A 20,937-nucleotide genomic window follows, 5' to 3' on the forward strand; every position below is an offset into this window, starting at 1 on the left:
TTATCTTAGTTTACAAATTTTTAGTGCGATTCCATTAAGTGTAGGGACCACGACGGGTCGTTACACTTTTATGGTATCAGAGCCGATCGAGTCCTTTGGATACTCTGTGGGGAGTGATCCTTCTAGGTTTCTGTTGTGTTATATCTCTGATATGTGCTAGTCTTTGGTGATTTGTGGAGATATTATGTTACTAAAAGAATGTTTGAATTCTTGTAGTATGGCGAGACCCTAGTATGATCAGATAGTTAGGGCCATGGAGATGATGGCCATGGCGATGCAGCAGCAGACTTCATATTTTGCTAGGGTAGATGCGGAGAGAGCTGCAACAGGACCTACTGGTCTCATATGAGCAGGGATATGGCTGAGTTTAGGAAGTGTAGTCCTCCTCAGTTCAAGGGTGATGCAGATCTCGAGGTGGCTGACCACTAGATTTGCGAGTTCGAGAAGATATTCTCAGTTTTGGTTTGTTTAGAGGAGCGAAAGCTCGCATATGCAATGTATATGTTGACAGGGGAGGCAAAGCATTGGTGGAGGGGTACTAGCCAGATGCTGATTGACCGTGGAGTGGTTGTGGACTGGGTGTGCTTCAAGAGGGTTTTTCTCGAGAAGTATTTCCCAGAAAGTGTTAGGCATGCTCGGGAGGCAGAGTTTATGAGATTACAGCAAGGTGAGATGTCAGTGACTAAGTACGACATGAGATTCAAGCATTTGGCACGCTTCTACACCCAAGCCACCTCTGAGGCTTGGAAGTGTAGGAAGTTTGCTGAAGGCTTGAAGTATGATCTGAGGAGAGTGGTGGTGCCTATGGCCATCACGGAGTTTCCAGCCTTGCTACACATTCATTTATATCTTTTGATTGTGTGGGGAGATTGGGTTTGTCGGTATCTGTATTGCATGTTGATTTGTCTGTGTCTACTTTGCCTTCAGTTTCTATAGTGACGTTGGAGATGTGTGTGAGATAGAGGTGTTTGGTAGGAGGTTCCGAGTGAACCTGATTGTATTACCTATGGAGGATATCGACATAATCTTAGGGATAGATTGGTTATATGCCCATCACATCCTTATAGATTGTGCTCGGAGAGAGTTGGTATTTTCTCAGTTGGAGGATGAGGTGTTGGTATCAGCGGGTCAGGCTGAGCAGCTGATGAGGGATGGAGCTGAGTGCTTCATGTTGTTTGCAGCTTTGAGTATTGAGATAGAGAGGGTCATCGCTAGGATTGAGATTGTCAGTGAATTTCCTGAGGTGTTTTCAGATGATGTGTCGGGATTGCCACCTATGCGTGATGTTGAGTTTAGCATTGATCTGGTACCAGGTGCAGGACCAGTATCAGTGGCTTCTTATAGGATGGCTCCAGTTGAGTTGGTAAAGCTGAAGAGACATATTGACGATTTGTTGAAGAAACAGATGGTGAGGCCTAGTGTTTCTCCTTGGGGTGCCCCGGTACTATTAGTAAAGAAGAAGGATGGTGGGGCCCGTTTGTGTGTTGATTATCGGCAACTAAATAAGTTGACGATAAAGAATAAGTATCCACTTCCGAGGATTGATGATTTGATGGATCAGCTGAGGGGAGCTTCGATATTTTTGAAGATTGATTTGAGATACGGATACCATCAGATCAGGGTAAAGGAAAGTGACATACCAAAGACTGCTTTCAGGACTAGGTATGGTCACTATGAGTATGTGGTGATGCCTTTTGGTGTCACTAATGCTCCAGCAGTGTTCATGAATTACATGAACAGGATTTTTAGACCGTTCTTGGACAGATTTGTGGTGGTCTTCATTGATGATATTTTGGTGTATTCTAGATCATTGGAGGATCATTGTGAGCATTTGAGGTTGGTTTTGGAGGTGTTAAGGGAGAGACAGTTGTATGCCAAACTGTCCAAGTGTGAGTTTTGGTTGTCCGAGGTGAGATTTTTGAGGCATGTGATATTAGTAGACGGGATTGCAGTAGATCCAGCCAAGGTGGAGGCTGTGATTCAGTGGGAGCATCCAAAGACTGCTACAGAGATTAGGAGTTTTGTTGGGTTAGCAGGTTACTATTAGAGATTCATAAAAGGTTTCTCTCGAATAGTAATGCCTTTGACTCAACTGACTCGGAAAGATCAGCCTTTTGTGTGGACGGATGCTTGTGAGCAGAGTTTTCAAGAGTTAAAGAGGCGGTTGACTACTTCTCCAATTTTGGTATTACTTGACACTAGTGAGCATTTTGATGTGTTTTGTGATGCTTCTCACCAGGGGTTGGGTTGTGTGTTGATGCAAGGAGGGAGAGTAGTGGCATATGCTTCGAGGCAACTTAAGACCCATGAGAGAAATTATCCTACTCATGATTTGGAGCTTGCAGTTGTGGTTGTAGACCCCTAAAATTGTCCGGGTCGGAAATAAAGCTTGAAGACTCTCGAAGACTGAAGGAAGATCAGCCAGAAGGACTCCTGGAAGGCCCTAGGAGGGTTCTCTGTAGGTCTAGAGGTCTTAGAATAGCTCAAAATAAGGAAGTGGAGGGAATGAAGCCCAATACGGCCGTACTGAACTTAATACGGCCGTATTGAAGCTTCAATACGGCCGCAGTGAACTCAATACGGCGTATTGAAGTTTCTGAAACTTCAATACGGCCGTACTGAAATCAATACAGCCGTATTGAAGCTTCAATACAGCCGTATTGAACTCAATACGGCCGTATTGAAATTTCTGAATTTCAATACGGCCGTATTGAACTCAATACGGCCGTATTGAAGTTCAAAAATTTCAATACGGCCGTATTGCTTCTGTAGGCCGTATTGCGCCTATTCCCTATAAATATGACGTCAATTGGACGTCATTCCACACTTTTTCACTCAGTTTTGACTCCCTCCTTGAGTATTCTGGGGTTTTTGAGCAGTGTTCTGCCCTAGAAATCTCTCTGGGAGTCGATCCGACGAAGTTCTGGAATTCCGAGCACTTAGCTTGGAGATTCGAACCTAGTCGAAGGGAAATCCTCCGGATTTCCGTAGTCAAAATTTTATAGGAGGGAGCGAGCGGGCTTGTAGAGCGAGGGAACGCCAAAAAGCTTCCCAGTTTTACGAAATATATAAAAGCACGCTTCAAAGGTTTTCTTCTTAAAATCCTTCCTTTTACTGCTTTCTGTTTGTATATTTAACTGTCATCATGTAGATAGTTAATTTATAATCACTTATAATAAATAGGGGTAATTTAGTAATTTTACACTGTTATTTTATAAAATAATCTGTCATAGGGAACCCGAAAGGGGCGCTGTGGGGTGCTAACACCTTCCCCACGCGTAACCGACTCCCTTACCCAACTCTGGTTGTAATGGCCAAAGTTGATTTATAAAATCAATTGCCTTATCCCTTTTTCCAATGTTTTGAGTAAAACATTGGTGGCGTCTCCACGAACCCTCCTTTTACGAAAACCACTAATCCATGGAGGGTCCCGCTTGGGATTAATATGGATTAGTGAGACTTTTAATAAAATTGCTCGTTTGACGAGGTCTCAGTTTGAGAATAAGTCATTCTAGCAATCCACATTTTTAAACAAATAAACGAGTCCAACCATCCTTCGCGAATGCCGAAAGCCCGTTTCGGGCCGGTGGCGACAGATGGCGACTCCGCTGGGGAAGCCTCGAGAGTCAGTCCCATTTAGTGACAGATTATTTTTAACAAATAATAGTTAAAATTACTTCATTACCCCTTGCTTGTATGATAACATGCTTTATATATTTGGCTTTAAATAACTGTTGTTTATTTAAATTTCCGCAATTGTTTGAAATAAATTGCACACAAACCTTTGCACACAACAGTTCCCTCTATACCCGGGGGCATGAGTGGTAATCCATAGGGAGTGGATGTTAGTACGGCCGGTTGATGGGTTTATAGGAGCCTATGAGACCGTTGTCGGAAAGCATCACTCAAGGTGATAACCATGAACTCGAGTCCGACAGTGCGTTGGAGCTTTCCATCGGCTTACGACAAGAGGAATTGGGTCCCTATAATGGGGGCACCTTGGGGGCCTCAGACCGGTGAGAACAGTTAGATCCTCCTTGAATATGCACTTTTCTGCAGGAGACCCCTACCTCGTAATTTGCTCGTGACTGTTCGTGGATGAGTGAATTGTTTGTGCATTGTTTATGTGCAATTGTCTGTGCATTAATAAATAACCTCGTGATAAGGTCTAAAAATAATCCCCATGCATAAAAAACCATGACATGAGAGGAAAGACCATGTGTGAAAATATAATAAAAGTAAGGAGCATAGGCATCATTATCAATAATACCTCATGCGTCCTCATCATCATTTATAGGTTCACTAATACCCTCTCGATGTGAGTGAAAGAGACCCGTGACTATTGAGATTCTCCGTTGTGGAGAGATAATAGTCTAGGGAGGGTGATAAACTTTCATCTTAAAAAGGCAGCGCCTCAAAGATGAAAGGTTATCAAGCTCATGTCAAGAGCGTATTCATGAATAAACTAATTAGGTTAAAAAATTCATTTTAGAAAGTGGCTGGTCATCTCTCTGTCCTCACACGCGCAAAGAAAATCAAGAAAATGGACGCGTTGGAAGAACGAAATAAGGAGCTTACAGCCGAGCTCTCACAGCTCAAAGAGCAAATGGCGCAAATGATGGAACTCATGCGTCACCACAACATACAAGGGGCTGAGCACAGTGACCATGAGTCCCATCATGTTGGAGGAAGAATGGAACAAGAGCTGAAAAGCGGGAAGCTAGCTAAACCTTCCCAATCATTTAAAGCTAAGAAGACCTTTGGGAAGAAGAAGGAGAGAGAAGTCAGTGCCATAACCATCTCTTCGTCTTCTTCCACTTCGAAGTCAGGAAGATCGCAATTCAAACCTGTGAAGAAGTTTGATAAACTTCCGACCACATATAGCGACATCCTGCCGAAGCTAGTGGAAGCACGTCTTCTAGCTTACGTTCCACTAAAGAAGATTGATCCACCATACCCCGATTGGTACAAACCACAAGACAAATGTCTATACCATTCGGGGGCATCGGGGCATTCAACGGAGAACTGCAAAGCTCTCAAATATAAGGTCCAAGACCTTATTGATGCTGGGTGGATCACTTTTGATTCGATAGCGCCCGACGTGAGCGAGAATCCTCGGCCAAAGCAGGAGTAGAGAAAAGAACAAGCCACGATAGGGCCCCTTCATATTTCTCTTTTAGGGACTCATGATCAGTACCCAAGATCATGAGGACCTTTTCATGTAAATAAGGGTTTTTGTACAGTTTTACATACATATATCAATAAAGAGGCATTTTTCATACATTACTCTCTCTTTTGTTCTTTTCTCTCTTTCCTCATTAACATTAATAAATTCTAAACCTAAACAGAACCAATAAAATAATTATGTCTGTAATTGTTCGCTCTGACCGGGATCCAAAAGTGAATGGGTTGAGTTGGAGAGTGATGAGGAGACCATCTCTCCGGATCTGCAAAGACTGCTAAAACGAGAAGCTCGCTTACTCCAACTCGTCAAGAGAAATTGGAGACTGTGAATTTGGGGCATGGCCGAGAGATAAAAGAGGTCAACACTGGGACCCTTATCAGTGATGAAAAGGACACATGTTTCCACTATGATTATAATAAAATCATTCTTTCTCATTGCTTCTTTTCTTGCTTATAATAAAATTCTAAACCACATTTTTTAACCCTGTTTGAATAAACATGAATGAGGTTAAAATCATCTTAATAATAATAAACCCACATCATTTTTATGTGGAAATGTGTGTGACAACTTGGAGCACCTTCCCTTGGCCTTGACAAGTGCCATCATGGGTAAAAAGAAATCTTTCAAAATAAAAGAAGCTCGGCAGGAAACCCAAAAAGGGGACTGCGCAAAAATAAGAGCAAAAAACCCGCTAGGAATCCCACGAAAGGGTGACCTAGGCAAAAGTTAGGGTTGCAAAAAATGAATAAAAACAAAAGTCCGCTAAAACGCCACAAAAGGGTGTTTTAGGCAAAAATAAGGACAATCAAAAAACAAAAGAAATCCATGATGGTACCATGAACCAAATTCAAAAAGAAAGGTTCAAGGGAAGCTATCCAAGTTGTCGAATCACAACACGATTTTTTAACTTCATAAGTGTTTAATCAAACAAGCCTAAACACATAAGCCTACCTCGGCTAACCATTCTTACAAAAACCATTTTTGAAAAATAATCCCCTCTAAAACACAAACTTCAAAACAAAAATATCTTTCCCTTCTTTTCTCTCTTGTCCCAAAAGATTTTAGAATAATCTAGTGGAAGCATGGAGAAATAAATCATCACTGATAATGGATCTAATCTGAACAACAAAATGGTGGAAGAACTGAGCCAAGAATTCAAGATCCAACACCACAACTCTTCCCCATATCGGCCAAAGATGAATGGGGCAGTCGAGGCAACCAAAAAGAACATCAAGAAAATAGTGCAAAAGATGGTTGTCTCATTTAAAGACTGACACGAGATATTACCCTTTGCTCTTCATGGTTATAGGACTTCAGGAGGCAGTTCTACCCGTCGAAGTCGAAAAACCTTATATAAGGGTAATCATGGAAGCAAAACTTCCCGAGGCAGAAAGGGTTCAAAGCCGATACGACCGGTTGAACCTTATCCAAGAGAAACGGCTGAACGCCATATGCCATGGTCAAGCCTATCAGAGGAAGATCAAAAAGGCTTTTGACAAGAAAGTCCACCCTCGAGTCTACCATGAGGGAGAGTTGGTAATGAAGAAATTACTACCAACTCAAAAGGACAAAATCGGAAAGTGGGCCCCAAATCACGAAGGACCGTATGTGGCAAAGCGAGCTTTCTCAAAAGGAGCATTAATCCTCATAGACATGGATGGAGAAGAACTTCGATACCCAGTCAACGCTGACGTGGTAAAGAAGTACTATGCTTGAAGACGTTGCTTGCAAAGGCCCGCTAGGATGAAAACCCAAAAAGGGCATCCTAGGCAAAAGTTAGGGCAAAATAAAAAGCCTGCCAGTACAAGGGTACTAGGCAAAACAAAGGCAAATTTACCCCGTTAGGATACGTCCTAAGCAAAAGTTAGGGGCAAAAGAATAAGATATAAAAACAAAGCAAGCAACGATCACTTGAACCGAAAACCGAAAGGCGGTTCAAGTGATAATCTTCTAGAAGCAAGCGTCTTGCAGTATCTACACTCCTGGCTCAGGCATCTCACCCGAAACGATTAGGGGAACGGGAAGAGCGACAATTACAGATATAATTGTTTAAGCCAAAAATGTATAGCCTACCTTGGCCAGCCATTCTTCAGAAATTTCCTTCTGTATATCTTTCTGTAAAAACACTTGTGAATATCAATAAAAATATCCATTTGTTTCTTTTCTTTCTTGACCATGTGATTATGCCTCTGAATTGGTTTTTCATAAAAATTGTACGAAATTCCATTATTAATCGGTCAATAAAAGAAAATTGGAGGGGTTCCTGTAAAATCCATAATCTCCTGCATAAAGGCTCACAAAAATACTCCCTCGCGTCAATGACAGAAAGTCCTCCAAGAAGAAGAGGATAGGGAGAGCCACTCACTTTTCTAAATAAATGAACAAAAATAAAAAATTGTATTGCATTTGTGCATCACACACACATTAGTTGCACATTCAAAGACCTTATCATGAGGCAACCGCATAAAATAGAAAAATAGAAAATTGCTTGTGTATGACAGCAGCAAGCAAAATACAAAGATTCAGAAAATCAACAGCATCATACAGAATAACTGAGCCTGGAGAGGCTTGCCGAAAGAATACTCTCAAAATAACTGAGCCTGGAGAGGCTCGCCGAAATAATACTCTCTCAGAATAATTGAGCCTGGAGAGGCTTGCCGAAATAATACTCGTACAGAATAATTGAGCCTGGAGAGGCTTGTCGAAATAATACTCCTTCAGAATAATTGAGCCTGGAGAGGCTTGCCGAAATAATACTCCTACAAAATAACTGAGCCTGGAGAGGCTTGCCGAAATAATACTCTCTCATAATAACTGAATTTAATTTCTTTAGCACTTTTAATTTCTGTACAGCAAAAGCCAAAAACATAAAAAAGGCAAAATACAGAAAAAGCCAAATCAGAAGAAAAGGCAAAATACAGAAAAAGCCGAAAATAAAAAAGGCAAGGATATAGAAAATCCAACAAACAATTTGTACCGAATAACTAAGCCTGGAGAGGCTTACCAAAATAATACTCCACATCCTCCACAGTATGCAGAATAACTGAGCCTGGAGAGGCTCGCAGAAATAATACTCCCCAGAGGGAACCTCAGCTCAAGCTCACGGAAAAATCCCCAGCGAGAGCTATCAAAGCAAAATCGACGCAATCCCCAATGGAAGTGCGATCATCCAAACAGTATATACAAGTCAAAGGACTTAACACTTCCTCAGTGAAGATAGCTCTCCAACTCAAGTGTTGAGTGAGGCTAAGCCTGCAGAGGCTTCCTAAATAATACTCTGGGATACATAAGATCCCTCATTCCCCAATCGCCTACTCAGAGGCATCCCTGCAAAAAGAGAAAAATCAAAAATATCAATAAGTATTCCCCAAGCGGAATCTGGCACTCAGCCGAACACTGAACTTCAAATCCCCAGTCGCCTACACAAGAGGCACTCCTTCAAAAAGGAAAACCCAAAAAAAGAAAAAAAATCAATAACAATTCCCCAAGTGGAATTTGGCTTTTTAGCCAATCATTGAACGTCGAGCTGATACGCCTAACAGAAGAGGCTAATCAAAATCAACGACAGAATCCCCAGCGGATAACAGCCTACACAGAGGCGACAAAAATCAGAAAACCCAAAAGAGATACCCAAATAAAGATAACCGGGATACTCCACCAACGTCAAAGGACGTCAGCCAAACATAAGGCATCGCTCAATTCAAGAAGAGCATCTATGTCTACACCCCAAGGAAACAGAAATTCCTCAATGGGTACCAACAATGCAATGCAAGTTGGGGCACAGGAACCTATGAATGACTGCACATCCCCTAGACGGATCCCTGCGTTATCCAGCCCTCAGTGGCACCAAAATCAAACCGTCGAAGCAGCATCGTGGACTGTGGAGACAAAAATCATCTCAAATCCCTGGAGAGGGCAAACTCACATTGCCAATGTCGTCAAGAACACGGAGGCAGACCCTGGAGAGGGCAAACTCACCCTGGAGAGGGCAAGACACACGCACAAGTCTGGAGAGGCGACGACTAATACTCACCCCGGAGAGGGCAAACTCACCCTGGAGAGGGCAAACTCACCCTGGAGAGGGCAAGACTCACGCACAAGTCTGGAGAGGCGACGACTAATACTCACCCCGGAGAGGGCAAACTCACCCTGGAGAGGGCAAACTCACCCTGGAGAGGGCAAGACTCACGCACAAGTCTGGAGAGGCGACGACTAATACTCACCCCGGAGAGGGCAAACTCACCCTGGAGAGGGCAAACTCACCCTGGAGAGGGCAAGACTCACGCACAAGTCTGGAGAGGCGACGACTAATACTCACCCCGGAGAGGGCAAACTCACCCTGGAGAGGGCAAACTCACCCTGGAGAGGGCAAGACTCACGCACAAGTCTGGAGAGGCGACGATTAATACTCACCCCGGAGAGGACTAATACTCACCCTGGAGAGGGCAAACTCACCCTGGAGAGGGCAAGACTCACGCACGAGCCTGGAGAGGCGACGACTAATACTCACCCTGGAGAGGGCAAGACTCACGCTACCAAAGTGACTAGAAGCGCGGAGGTATGCACCAACCTGGAGAGGCTACTCAACAATTTTCCCACCTGAAGACACTACAAGTCGGAAGGATGGCACATCACCCGGACAATTGGGTCAACTCCTTTACTTGTCAGCCGGTACACCAAAAGACCGTTTGACTAAGTAAAGGGGGGGCAGCTGTAGACCCCTAAAATTGTCCGGGTCGGAAATAAAGCTTGAAGACTCTCGAAGACTGAAGGAAGATCAGCCAGAAGGACTCCTGGAAGGCCCTAGGAGGGTTCTCTGTAGGTCTAGAGGTCTTAGAATAGCTCAAAATAAGGAAGTAGAGGGAATGAAGCCCAATACGGCCGTACTGAACTTAATACGGCCGTATTGAAGCTTCAATACGGCCGCAGTGAACTCAATACGGCGTATTGAAGTTTCTGAAACTTCAATACGGCCGTACTGAAATCAATACGGCCGTATTGAAGCTTCAATACAGCCGTATTGAACTCAATACGGCCGTATTGAAATTTCTGAATTTCAATACGGCCGTATTGAAGTTCAAAAATTTCAATACGGCCGTATTGCTTCTGTAGGCCGTATTGCGCCTATTCCCTATAAATATGACGTCAATTGGACGTCATTCCACACTTTTTCACTCAATTTTGACTCCCTCCTTGAGTATTCTGGGGTTTTTGAGCAGTGTTCTGCCCTAGAAATCTCTCTGGGAGTCGATCCGACGAAGTTCTGGAATTCCGAGCACTTAGCTTGGAGATTCGAACCTAGTCGAAGGGAAATCCTCCGGATTTCCGTAGTCAAAATTTTATAGGAGGGAGCGAGCGGGCTTGTAGAGCGAGGGAACGCCAAAAAGCTTCCCAGTTTTACGAAATATATAAAAGCACGCTTCAAAGGTTTTCTTCTTAAAATCCTTCCTTTTACTGCTTTCTGTTTGTATATTTAACTGTCATCATGTAGATAGTTAATTTATAATCGCTTATAATAAATAGGGGTAATTTAGTAATTTTACACTGTTATTTTATAAAATAATCTGTCATAGGGAACCCGAAAGGGGCGCTGTGGGGTGCTAACACCTTCCCCACGCGTAACCGACTCCCTTACCCAACTCTGGTTGTAATGGCCAAAGTTGATTTATAAAATCAATTGCCTTATCCCTTTTTCCAATGTTTTGAGTAAAACATTGGTGGCGTCTCCACGAACCCTCCTTTTACGAAAACCAATAATCCATGGAGGGTCCCGCTTGGGATTAATATGGATTAGTGAGACTTTTAATAAAATTGCTCGTTTGACGAGGTCTCAGTTTGAGAATAAGTCATTCTAGCAATCCACATTTTTAAACAAATAAACGAGTCCAACCATCCTTCGCGAATGCCGAAAGCCCGTTTCGGGCCGGTGGCGACAGTGGTGTTTGCCTTGAAGTCATGGAGACACTATCTGTATGGTGCGAGATTCAGTGTATTTAGTGATCACAAGAGTCTGAAATACCTGTTTGATCAGAAGGAGATGAATATGAGGCAGAGGAGGTGGATGGAATTCCTAAAGGACTTCAATTTCCAGTTAATGTATCATCCTGGGAAGGCGAATGTGGTAGCAGATGCATTAAGTAGGAAATCCATTCACATGTCAGCTATGATGATTAGGGAGTTGGAGTTGATTGAGCAGTTTAGAGATTTGAGACTAGAGGTGGAGTTTGTTCAGGATCACATTAGTTATGGTATGACCACCATAACTAATGAGTTCCTGAAACAGGTGGGAACTAAATAATTACAGGACCCAGAGTTGTTGAGGATTTTGCGATTACTTGGTACTGCGAGGGCAGCTGGTTTTGAGCTTGGTACAGATGGAATTCTGAGATTCAAAGGTCGGATTTGTTTACCTTGTGATTCAGAGTTGAGGAGAGCTGTTCTAGAGGAGGGACACATGAGTCATCTTAGCACACATCCTGGTATGACTAAGATGTATCAGGACATCAAGAAAAGTTTCTGGTGGCCTGGTATAAAGAAGGAGATAGCAGAGTTTGTGGCCGCTTGTCTGACTTGTCAGAAAGCGAAGATTGAGCATCAGAGACCTGGAGGGGTTATGCAGCTAATGGAGATTCTTGAGTGGAAGTGGGATAGTGTCACTATGGACTTTATAGTGGGGTTGCCTAGGACTACTAGGAACAGTGACACTATCTGGGTGATTGTTGATAGGTTGACCAAGTGTGCGCACTTTCTTCCTGTCAACAAGAGATGGTCCTTGGAGAGGCTTGCACAGTTGTATATCAAAGAGATAGTATGGTTGCATTGAGTGCCTTCTAGTATTATCTCTGATAGAGATCCAAGGTTTATTTTCAGGTTTTGGCAAACTCTACATCAGGCTTTGGGGACGAGGTTGAGGTTGAGCTCTGCTTATCATCCACAGACAGATGGTCAGTCAGAGAGAACAGTTCAGTCATTAGAGGATCTCTTGAGAGCTTGTGTATTGGATCATCTAGGTAGCTGGGTGGAGGTGTTACCATTAGTGGAGTTTACTTACAACAATAGTTATCATGCGAGTATTGGCATGGTGCCTTTTGAGGCTTTGTATGGCAGGAGGTGTAGGACTCCATTGTGTTGGTATCAGGAGGGTGCGTCAGTAGTGGTTGGTCCAGAGTTAGTTCTTCAGACTACTGAGATGGTGAGACAGATTCAGGAGAGGTTGAGGGCTACCCAGAGTCGACAAAAGTCTTATGCTGATAGGAGGAGGAGACCTCTAGAGTTTGAGGAGGGAGAGCACGTGTTTCTCAGGGTGAGACCCACTACTGGAGTGGGAAGGGCTATAAGGGCCAAGAAACTCACACCAAGATTCATTGGTCCTTACCAGATCCTTCGTGGTGTAGGTCCAGTGGCTTATCAGTTGGCATTACCTTCGGTTTTGTCCAACCTGCATGATGTGTTTCACGTTTCACAGTTGAGGAAGTACATCAGAGACCCGAGTCACGTGAAAGAGATGGATGAGGTGCAAGTTAGAGAGAACTTGATGGAAGAAGTAGGAGAAGTGATGAATGATCTCCTCCTAAGCTCCTCCTAGGCACGGATCCACTTCAATGGAGATAACACCAAATGGATGAACACTTTTAGAAGGTGAAGAACTTGTGGAATGTAGGCCTAAGCCTTGAGGGAAGCATCCAAGCTCAAGCAATCAAGAGATTGCTCACTTCAAAGAGAAGGAACTAGGGTTTCCTAAAGTGTTTTGAAGGCACTCTCTCTTGCTCTCTCTTATAACTTCGGTGACTCTTGAGAATTGCTGAAAATGTAATCAGAAATTCTATATTATCAAAAGTGTTTGTACAAGGTGGGAGAGCTACACTTATAGGTGAAAAACTAGGTCAAGTTGGCGCCAATCTTAGTAGACACAATTGGCGCCAAGTTTGAATTTCAAATTTTGAATTTGAAATTCAAACTTCAGCCAATTAAATGACTAAACCGGATGGTACCTTCATCCTAATGTCATTTGGGAGTTATTTGAAGTGAATTTAGAGCTCACATGGCCGGAACCTCTCCATGCCATCCATGTGACTCAAATTCAAATCAAATTACTTCTAAATGACATATGAATGAACCCTAATGCACCTATTAATGTATACTTCATATAAACCTAATCTAATGACCGAAATAGATTGGTCTAATGAATACAATGAATAGGAAAAATTACAAGAAAAAGAATGAGCCTAATATTGGGTACCAAAAGCCCAAAGGCCCATGAAGCCCAAAACTAGGCCCAATAGGCCTATGGCCCAAAAATGCTACTCTATGTGGTCCAAAATACAAGACCAAAATATAGGAAACCTATACTAACATGATATATACAAGATATAAGAAAATAGCTAAAACCAAGTATGGCCCATGAGAAGCTCAACTTGGGCCTTTCAAGCCCATCGGGCCCATTGGGCCTTGACTGACCCAAACCTTCATGTCTAGCCAACTCCTCTTGGCTCCTTCAATATGTAACCTCTTGCCTTCCTAGGCATGATTCCATCATCCCCTCCCTCTTGAAAAGGATTTGTCCTCAAATCACGAGGATGCATGGAATAAGAATCATCACCTACATACACAACAAACCATGTATAAGAGGTGACATGTTTAGAGGAAGAAAATGGAATGTGGATCCTAAGGGGAATCCTTCTAACTAGCCTAGCAAAGAAAACTAAACTATTAAAATGATAATCCCTAAAAGTAGAAATAGGATCCTCTTCTAAGTATAACCTAGAATGAAATCCTAAAAATGTAGTGACACTATGACTAAGACAATGAAAAGAATGATTCTTAAAAACTACAACATCTTGCCTAAAGTACCCTAAATGGTAGCCTAGGATTTTCTTAAAATATAAAGAAACAAATACTAGAAAACTTCCTAAACAATTTTGAATCATATTGTTTGGTAGATAAAATTTCTTGGAAAATCTTGAAAACTCATATAAACTATTTTTGTCTTGTAGGAAAGGGTGCAAATTAAGTTCAAATAAAGATGAACTTCCCATAAGATCAAAAATAGAATATATATGAAATATGACAAGATGTATCTATCAAACAATATATTCCAAAATTTGGGTGCTTTATTAGAACAACTATGGTAGAAGGAGTCCTAAAGAGAGGAAGGCTATCTTCCTTGGGCACCTCCAAGGAAGTAGCACAAGAAGTAGATCTAAGTGTAGTCCACTCCTTCTTCACTACATCTTGAAGTTGAGATTCATTTTTCTTTAAAATATTTTGTTTTAGAATCTCCACTTCATGACTAGTGGTAGCATAAGAGTAAGAGTTAAGGTCTTGATGTATGAAGAGAGTATTTTGCAAATGGTTTATAGAACAACTCTCTTCACTCACAAGTCCTTTAGAGGAGATATTTTCCTCCTTACTCTTCCCTAAGAGAAATGCCTTTTTTCTTTCTTTTGCTCTTGTTTTTCTCAATTTTTCTTTTGCTAAAAGTTTTTCTTGCTTTTGTTTAAGAATTTGAATTTCTTCCTCTAAAATTGCAAGTCATGCTTTTCTTTCAAGTTTTTCTTTTTCTTTTGTTAAAACTTCTTGCTTTGTCCAAAGTGTTAGTGATTTAAGCTCTTGAGTAGGATGTGAAAAACTTTTTGGGGAGCTTAAGTCACTACCACTTGAGGAATGTTTTCTCATATTTAAACAAAAAGAGTTTTCCAAAATAAGTTTTCAAAAATTCCTAAAGAAAAGTTGGCTAAAGATTACTAGATAAGCGTGGTTCTAAACAACACTAAGCCTTTGGAACTTAGAAATTCTTTCCCTTAAATGTCCACAAGCAAGCATATAGCAAACTTGACAATTAAACACATTGAATTTAAAAGCTTAAAAACAAGAAAAAAAATGTTAAGCAAACTAGTTAAGTTTCAAGAATTTTTAAAATGTAATGCAAAAAGAAAAAAAAAATTGGTCTTTTCTAGGAATAAGACTAGCACTTGGAAGTCTAAGTGTACAAGTTTCACTATAAAGGGAGGTGAGCTACTAAGAGCCACTTAATAACCAAACCTTTTCAAGTGGAAATCACTAAACTTCCTTATGGTAATCTCAATTCCACAAAACTTTTCACAAATGTTTAATGATTTATGATTTTCACAAGTGTTTTTGAATGCTTACTAAACATGAACAATAAACTCTACACAATGCTAGTCGAATTAAGGCAGCAAAGTAAACAAATTAAAGAACAAACAACTCAAAGGAAGCAAGATTAAGCAACTAGTCGTTTTGCCCTAAGTGGAAGCTTGAAACATATGAAATTTCCAAGCCACTTCCACTAGTACTACACGTGAGTGAGCTACCAAGGGTTAGATATACCTGACCAGCTTCTTAATACTCCCTCCAAGATTTACAAAATTGATTTAAAATACAAGAGAAATTGCAAAAATTTAAACTACACTAGAAAACAATTTGTGGCGGCTTTAGTGACCAATTAGTGACGGATTTGTTGTCCAATTTTTCTAACACTTGTTTAAGTGTTCCAATCCACCACTAATCTTTGTTTTTGCTTGCTCCTGGACCCTGCACAAATAACACAACAATGTGATGAATGTAGGCTGCTCACAAGGTTAAGGAAATGATCCCTCTTGTGAAGGTAGTTTAGGAAAGTTTTGGTCACTAAATTAGGTCAAATTTCAAAGTAGTTTGTAACCAATTCTTTCCTACTTTTTGTTGAGTCAATGTTTGATCCTTAAGCAAGGATTTGAGGCCACTTCCAGCACATAATTTTTAATCAAAGAAAACAAGACAAGCAACAAAAGCACAATTTATAAAGCTTATACCAAAATTGAAGAGTAAAGTGTTGAATACAAGACTCAAAGATATTCAAAAATTAAAAGAAGCTAGCACACAAAAGATAACCTATCAAAGGCACTAGAGTGGATTACAAAAACAAATCTAAGATTAGAAACAAAATTAAGACACAAAATATGTGGCTGGACTGAAAAAATTATAGACAAGAACACACCAAAACCGAGAGCTAGGTATATAAGATTTTTCACTCCTTTTGGCTTTTTCTTTTGCTATTTTCTTTCTTTTCTTTTGCAAAATATTTTTCACTTCTTTTTCTTTGATTAAAAAGGAGTTTAAATGTCTTTTAAACACTTATAAGTCTCGGTTTTAGGTTAGAAAATCTGCAGCAAAAATTTTCACACAAAACAAGAGATGTTCACAAGCATGTTTTCACTAGTGCTTCACAATTTTTATAGTATTTTTAGGTCAAATTTTATGTACTAATTTCTCTTTTGTTTTCTCATGCATTAAGACACATACACCTATGTTTTGTCTCTGTTTTAAGGCTTAAAAAATTTGATATAGTTTCAGCCACACATAAGACTCAAGGAAACCTAATAAAGAAGTAGTGTTTAACAATTTTTTTTTTGACAAACTTTTTAACAAGACATAATAGAAACCTAACTCTAAGAAATTTGCTAGAACTAATAGCAAATTATGAACTCAAACATGTAAAACAAAAGCACATATAGGTAGGCACAGATTTAAAATGCAAAAAACGTACCAAACAAAGTTTCACAAACTCAAAAGAAAATAGGCTAAACAAGCTATTCTAGGAATTATCAACATATAAAGAACTACACATAACTTTCTAAGACAAAACAAAGATTCAAAAACAAAATCTAATGCAATATAATGAAGTCCAATCACGGACACATGCTAGGAAATGAGAGACTCAAATAAAAACAAAAAGAAGCACAAGCAAATAGGTCCTAACAAATTGATTGTGGAAAGAAATTCAAATTACAATCAACTAATGGATCTATGGATAGAAAAATTTTCAAAAACAAATAGATCCGAAATGAAACTCAAACAAGACACACAAGAACACAAAGACAACAAGACAAATGGACTAAAAAAAATTAAGAACACTTATCTCCTTGAAGAACCTTGCTCTTGATACCAAAAATGATGGAAGAAGTAGGAGAAGTGATGAATGATCTCCTCCTAAGCTCCTCCTAGGCACGGATCCACTTCAATGGAGATAACACCAAATGGATGAACACTTTTAGAAGGTGAAGAACTTGCGGAATGTAGGCCTAAGCCTTGAGGGAAGCATCCAAGCTCAAGCAATCAAGAGATTGCTCACTTCAAAGAGAAGGAACTAGGGTTTCCTAAAGTGTTTTGAAGGCACTCTCTCTTGCTCTCTCTTAGAACTTCGGTGACTCTTGAGAATTGCTAAAAATGTAATCAGAAATTCTATATTATCAAAAGTGTTTGTACAAGGTGGGAGAGCTACACTTATAGGTGAAAAACTAGGTCAAGTTGGCGCCAATCCTAGTAGACACATTTGGCGCCAAGTTTGAATTTCAAATTTTGAATTTGAAATTCAAACTTCAGCCAATTAAATGACTAAACCGGATGGTACCTTCATCCTAATGTCATTTGGGAGTTACTTGAAGTGAATTTAGAGCTCACATGGCCGGAACCTCTCCATGCCATCCATGTGACTCAAATTCAAATCAAATTACTTCTAAATGACATATGAATGAACCCTAATGCACCTATTAATGTATACTTCATATAAACCTAATCTAATGACCGAAATACATTGGTCTAATAAATACAATGAATAGGAAAAATTACAAGAAAAAGAATGAGCCTAATATTGGGTACCAAAAGCCCAAAGGCCCATGAAGCCCAAAACTAGGCCCAATAGGCCTATGGCCCAAAAATGCTACTCTATGTGGTCCAAAATACAAGACCATAATATAGGAAACCTATACTAACATGATATATACGATATAAGAAAATAGCTAAAACCAAGTATGGCTCATGAGAAGCTCAACTTGGGCCTTTCAAGCCCATCGGGCCCATTGGGTCTTGACTGGCCCAAACCTTCATGTCTAGCCAACTCCTCTTGGCTCCTTCAATATGTCACCTCTTGCCTTCCTAGGCATGATTCCATCAGAACTTGACCTATGAGAAGAGACTGGTAGCTGTGGTTGATCACAAGTTGAAGGAGCTTCATGGCAAGTCCATTAGCTTGGTGAAGATTCTCTGGGATGCAGCTACTGGTGAGACAACTTGGGAGGTAGAGAGTCAGTTCAAGGAACAATATCCATTCCTCCTTTTTGGTAAGCCTATTTTTGAGGATGAAAATTCCTGTTGTTGGGGGGTATTGTAACGTAGTAAGTTAATTCAAAAGGCCCAAAAGCGTAATATGGGTGATTCAGTAGCCCAGAACGGGCCGTTCCAAACTACTAAATTAACCTATAAAATGTGGTTGAGAACAGGGCGTTCCAAACCTTAGAACGGGTCGTTCTAGTTGGAGAACGGGCCATTCTGGTTGGAGTACGGGGCGTTCTGGATGGAGAACGGGCCGTTCTGGATGAGTTCCAGAACGGGCCGTTCTGATTTCAGAACGGGCCATTCTGCATGTAATTTTTGCACATGATGAAGGGGTGCAGAACGGGTCGTTCTAGATTCGAAACAAGCCATTCTGGCCACTCCAAAATTTCTATAAATAGGGGTGTGGGCAGTGAGGAGAACGAGAGGTTTTAGAGAGAAGGACTCTGGGTTTGTGACTCTTTTCTCTCTCTAATTTCTCTGTATGATTCTTCTTCTCCTCTAGACCACTAATGTCTTCTATCTTTTCTTGAAATTCAGATTAGAAAGCTTGTTTTGGGTGGATTGAAGTTCCAGGTTGAGCTTCGAAGGGAAATTCTACTTCTGTTCAGTTTTTGGCTAATCTGAGCCAATCTTCAAGTGAGGGAAGCTAGAATGTAGATTGCTTAATTTCAGGAGAGTTAGGGAAGTTCATGCATTGTTTTCCTTGAAAAGGGTTAAGTTGTTGGGTGTGGATTGAGTAGTTGTTGGCTTAAGTTGGTCATATGTTGTGTGTTTGATAATATGTGTTATGTTGTTAAAGTTGTTATACGTTGTGAAACTAAGTTGTTTTTATGTTGTTTATTGTTGAGTTATTAATAAGTTGAGATGTATAAGTTGATGTAGTTTAAAGTTGTAAAAGTTGTTTAAAGTTGTATAAGTTGTCTATTACTGTAAGTTGCCTATTATTGTAAGATGTCTATAGTTGTATTGTTGTAAGTTGTCTATTGTTGTAAGATGTTTATAGTCGTATTGTTGTAAGTTGCTTATGGTTGTAAGATGCCTATTGTTGTATTGCTGTAAGTTGCCTATTGTTGTAAGTTTCCTATTGCTGTAAGATGTCTATTGTTGTATTTTTGTAAGTTGCCTATTGTCGTAAAGTTGTAAAGCTGTCTATTGTTGTAAAGTTGGAAAGTTAGGGACATATGGTGAAGATATATGTCCTATGTTGAGATACACAGTACTAAGGTGATAAGTTGAAAGTTGTTTTAAAGAATCCCTTAGTACTGTGTGGGAGACATGGAAGTAGTCGATCCATGTCATGGTTGAATGACCAATTTGAGTAAGGTATCTAGTTAGAGATGTAGTCTTTAACTAAGTACTGGAGGGTGCGTGGTACTTGGAGGACAGTGGGTGGGCTAACTCCATATGTGGATTGATGATGCTAGCCAAGGCCATGGTAGGCTCATACCCAAACCCTTCTATCCTGACAGTAGTACTGGACCTCCGAGTCTAAGTGGCACACCTGAGCAATCGCCTATTGTTGTCTATACCTGGTTCTCTTCGGAGTTCCTAACGTTGTTCTATACCTGACTTGGTTGAGATTGGCCAAACGTTGGATTCGGTAGGGTTTATGCCACCTAGACTGCTCAACCTCAGTTGTTGGAGATCTCCCAATTGTATATGTGTGACGACGCATTAAAAATTAAGTTGTATATTATTGTTGATGTTGTATTAAAGTTGCTTCTAAGTTGTATGAATGAGTTGTGTTTTTATGTTGAACTGTATGGTCGTTTGTGATAATGATTGAATAAATGAGTAGTATAGTGTTTCCCTATACTTGTATGGTTGTTTATTGAATTCTAGCTTACCCTTCTGTTTCCATGTGGATGGACTGCTATGATCATACGGTGTATGGGAGCAGATCAGGGCTAGGTTGGAGCTGTTGGCTGAGTTTGCTGCTAGAAGTGGAATTTTTGGTTCCTAGTGTTAGAGTTACCACCTTGGGTAACAATTTTGTGCTTGACCGGCACTTGGAGATAGTAGTTTTGGATAACTGTGTAAATACTAATACTTAAAAACTTAATTATTCTTATATATCTTTCATGTTTTGTATTTATGAGTTATCCAATTTTATTATTTATCTTAGTTTACAAATTTTTAGTGCGATTCCATTAAGTGTAGGGACCACGGCGGGTCGTTACAATAGGCAAGACTCAATCAAAATTAAAAACGCACAAGTTCATAGAAACCTAAAGCACCAAAACCGGATTGAATCAAGAGTAATGGAACAAGCAAAATGTGAATCAATCGATTCTCATCTGACATATAGGATCCATCAAAATATGTATTAAACCAAGATCCATACAGCAAACACAAGAATACATGTAAAAGATGGAAGAGACAACACGGATTCACACAAAAGTTTAAGAACATATAACCTCAAGAGCACCAAGGCTCTGATACCAAAAATGATGGAAGTGAGTAGAAGTGGTTGATGTTCTTCTTCACTCTTCACCTTCAATCCCTTTCTTCTCTTGAGGTTGACACGCCAATGAAGAGAGAAACACCTTGAAAAAGCTTCAATGGTGGAGAAGAAACAAGGAGGTTAGGTAGCTTCTTCAAGAAGCTAGAGATTGAGGCACCAAGGCACAAAGGTTGAA

The 20,937-nt window shown here is 40.4% G+C and overlaps 1 protein-coding gene across 1 annotated transcript; it reads left to right on the top strand.

Moving 5' to 3' along the window:
• The first annotated feature begins 253 nt into the window (after positions 1-253).
• On the top strand, positions 254-20,261 carry LOC145957264 (uncharacterized). The gene is made up of 8 exons (XM_083073487.1): positions 254-338; positions 473-873; positions 976-1,087; positions 1,182-1,441; positions 11,490-11,897; positions 12,123-12,283; positions 12,440-12,641; positions 20,199-20,261. The coding sequence occupies exons 1-8, from the start codon at positions 254-256 to the stop codon at positions 20,259-20,261; spliced, it is 1,692 nt and encodes a 563-aa protein (XP_082929613.1).
• Positions 20,262-20,937: the final 676 nt, after the last annotated feature.

This window comes from Cajanus cajan, chromosome 4, assembly GCF_000230855.2.
Source record: "Cajanus cajan strain Asha chromosome 4, NIPB_CcT2T_4, whole genome shotgun sequence".
In the NCBI taxonomy this organism is placed as follows: Eukaryota; Viridiplantae; Streptophyta; class Magnoliopsida; order Fabales; family Fabaceae; genus Cajanus; species Cajanus cajan.

Bases quoted from the DNA above. Each gene is read 5' to 3' on its own strand.
- LOC145957264 (XM_083073487.1), top strand. From the start codon at position 254: ATGGAGATGATGGCCATGGCGATGCAGCAGCAGACTTCATATTTTGCT. The intron at 12,284-12,439 runs GTATGGCAGGAG...TTATGCTGATAG, and splicing joins ATGGTGCCTTTTGAGGCTTT to GAGGAGGAGACCTCTAGAGT. The intron at 12,642-20,198 runs GTTTCACAGTTG...GTATGGGAGCAG, and splicing joins ACCTGCATGATGTGTTTCAC to ATCAGGGCTAGGTTGGAGCT.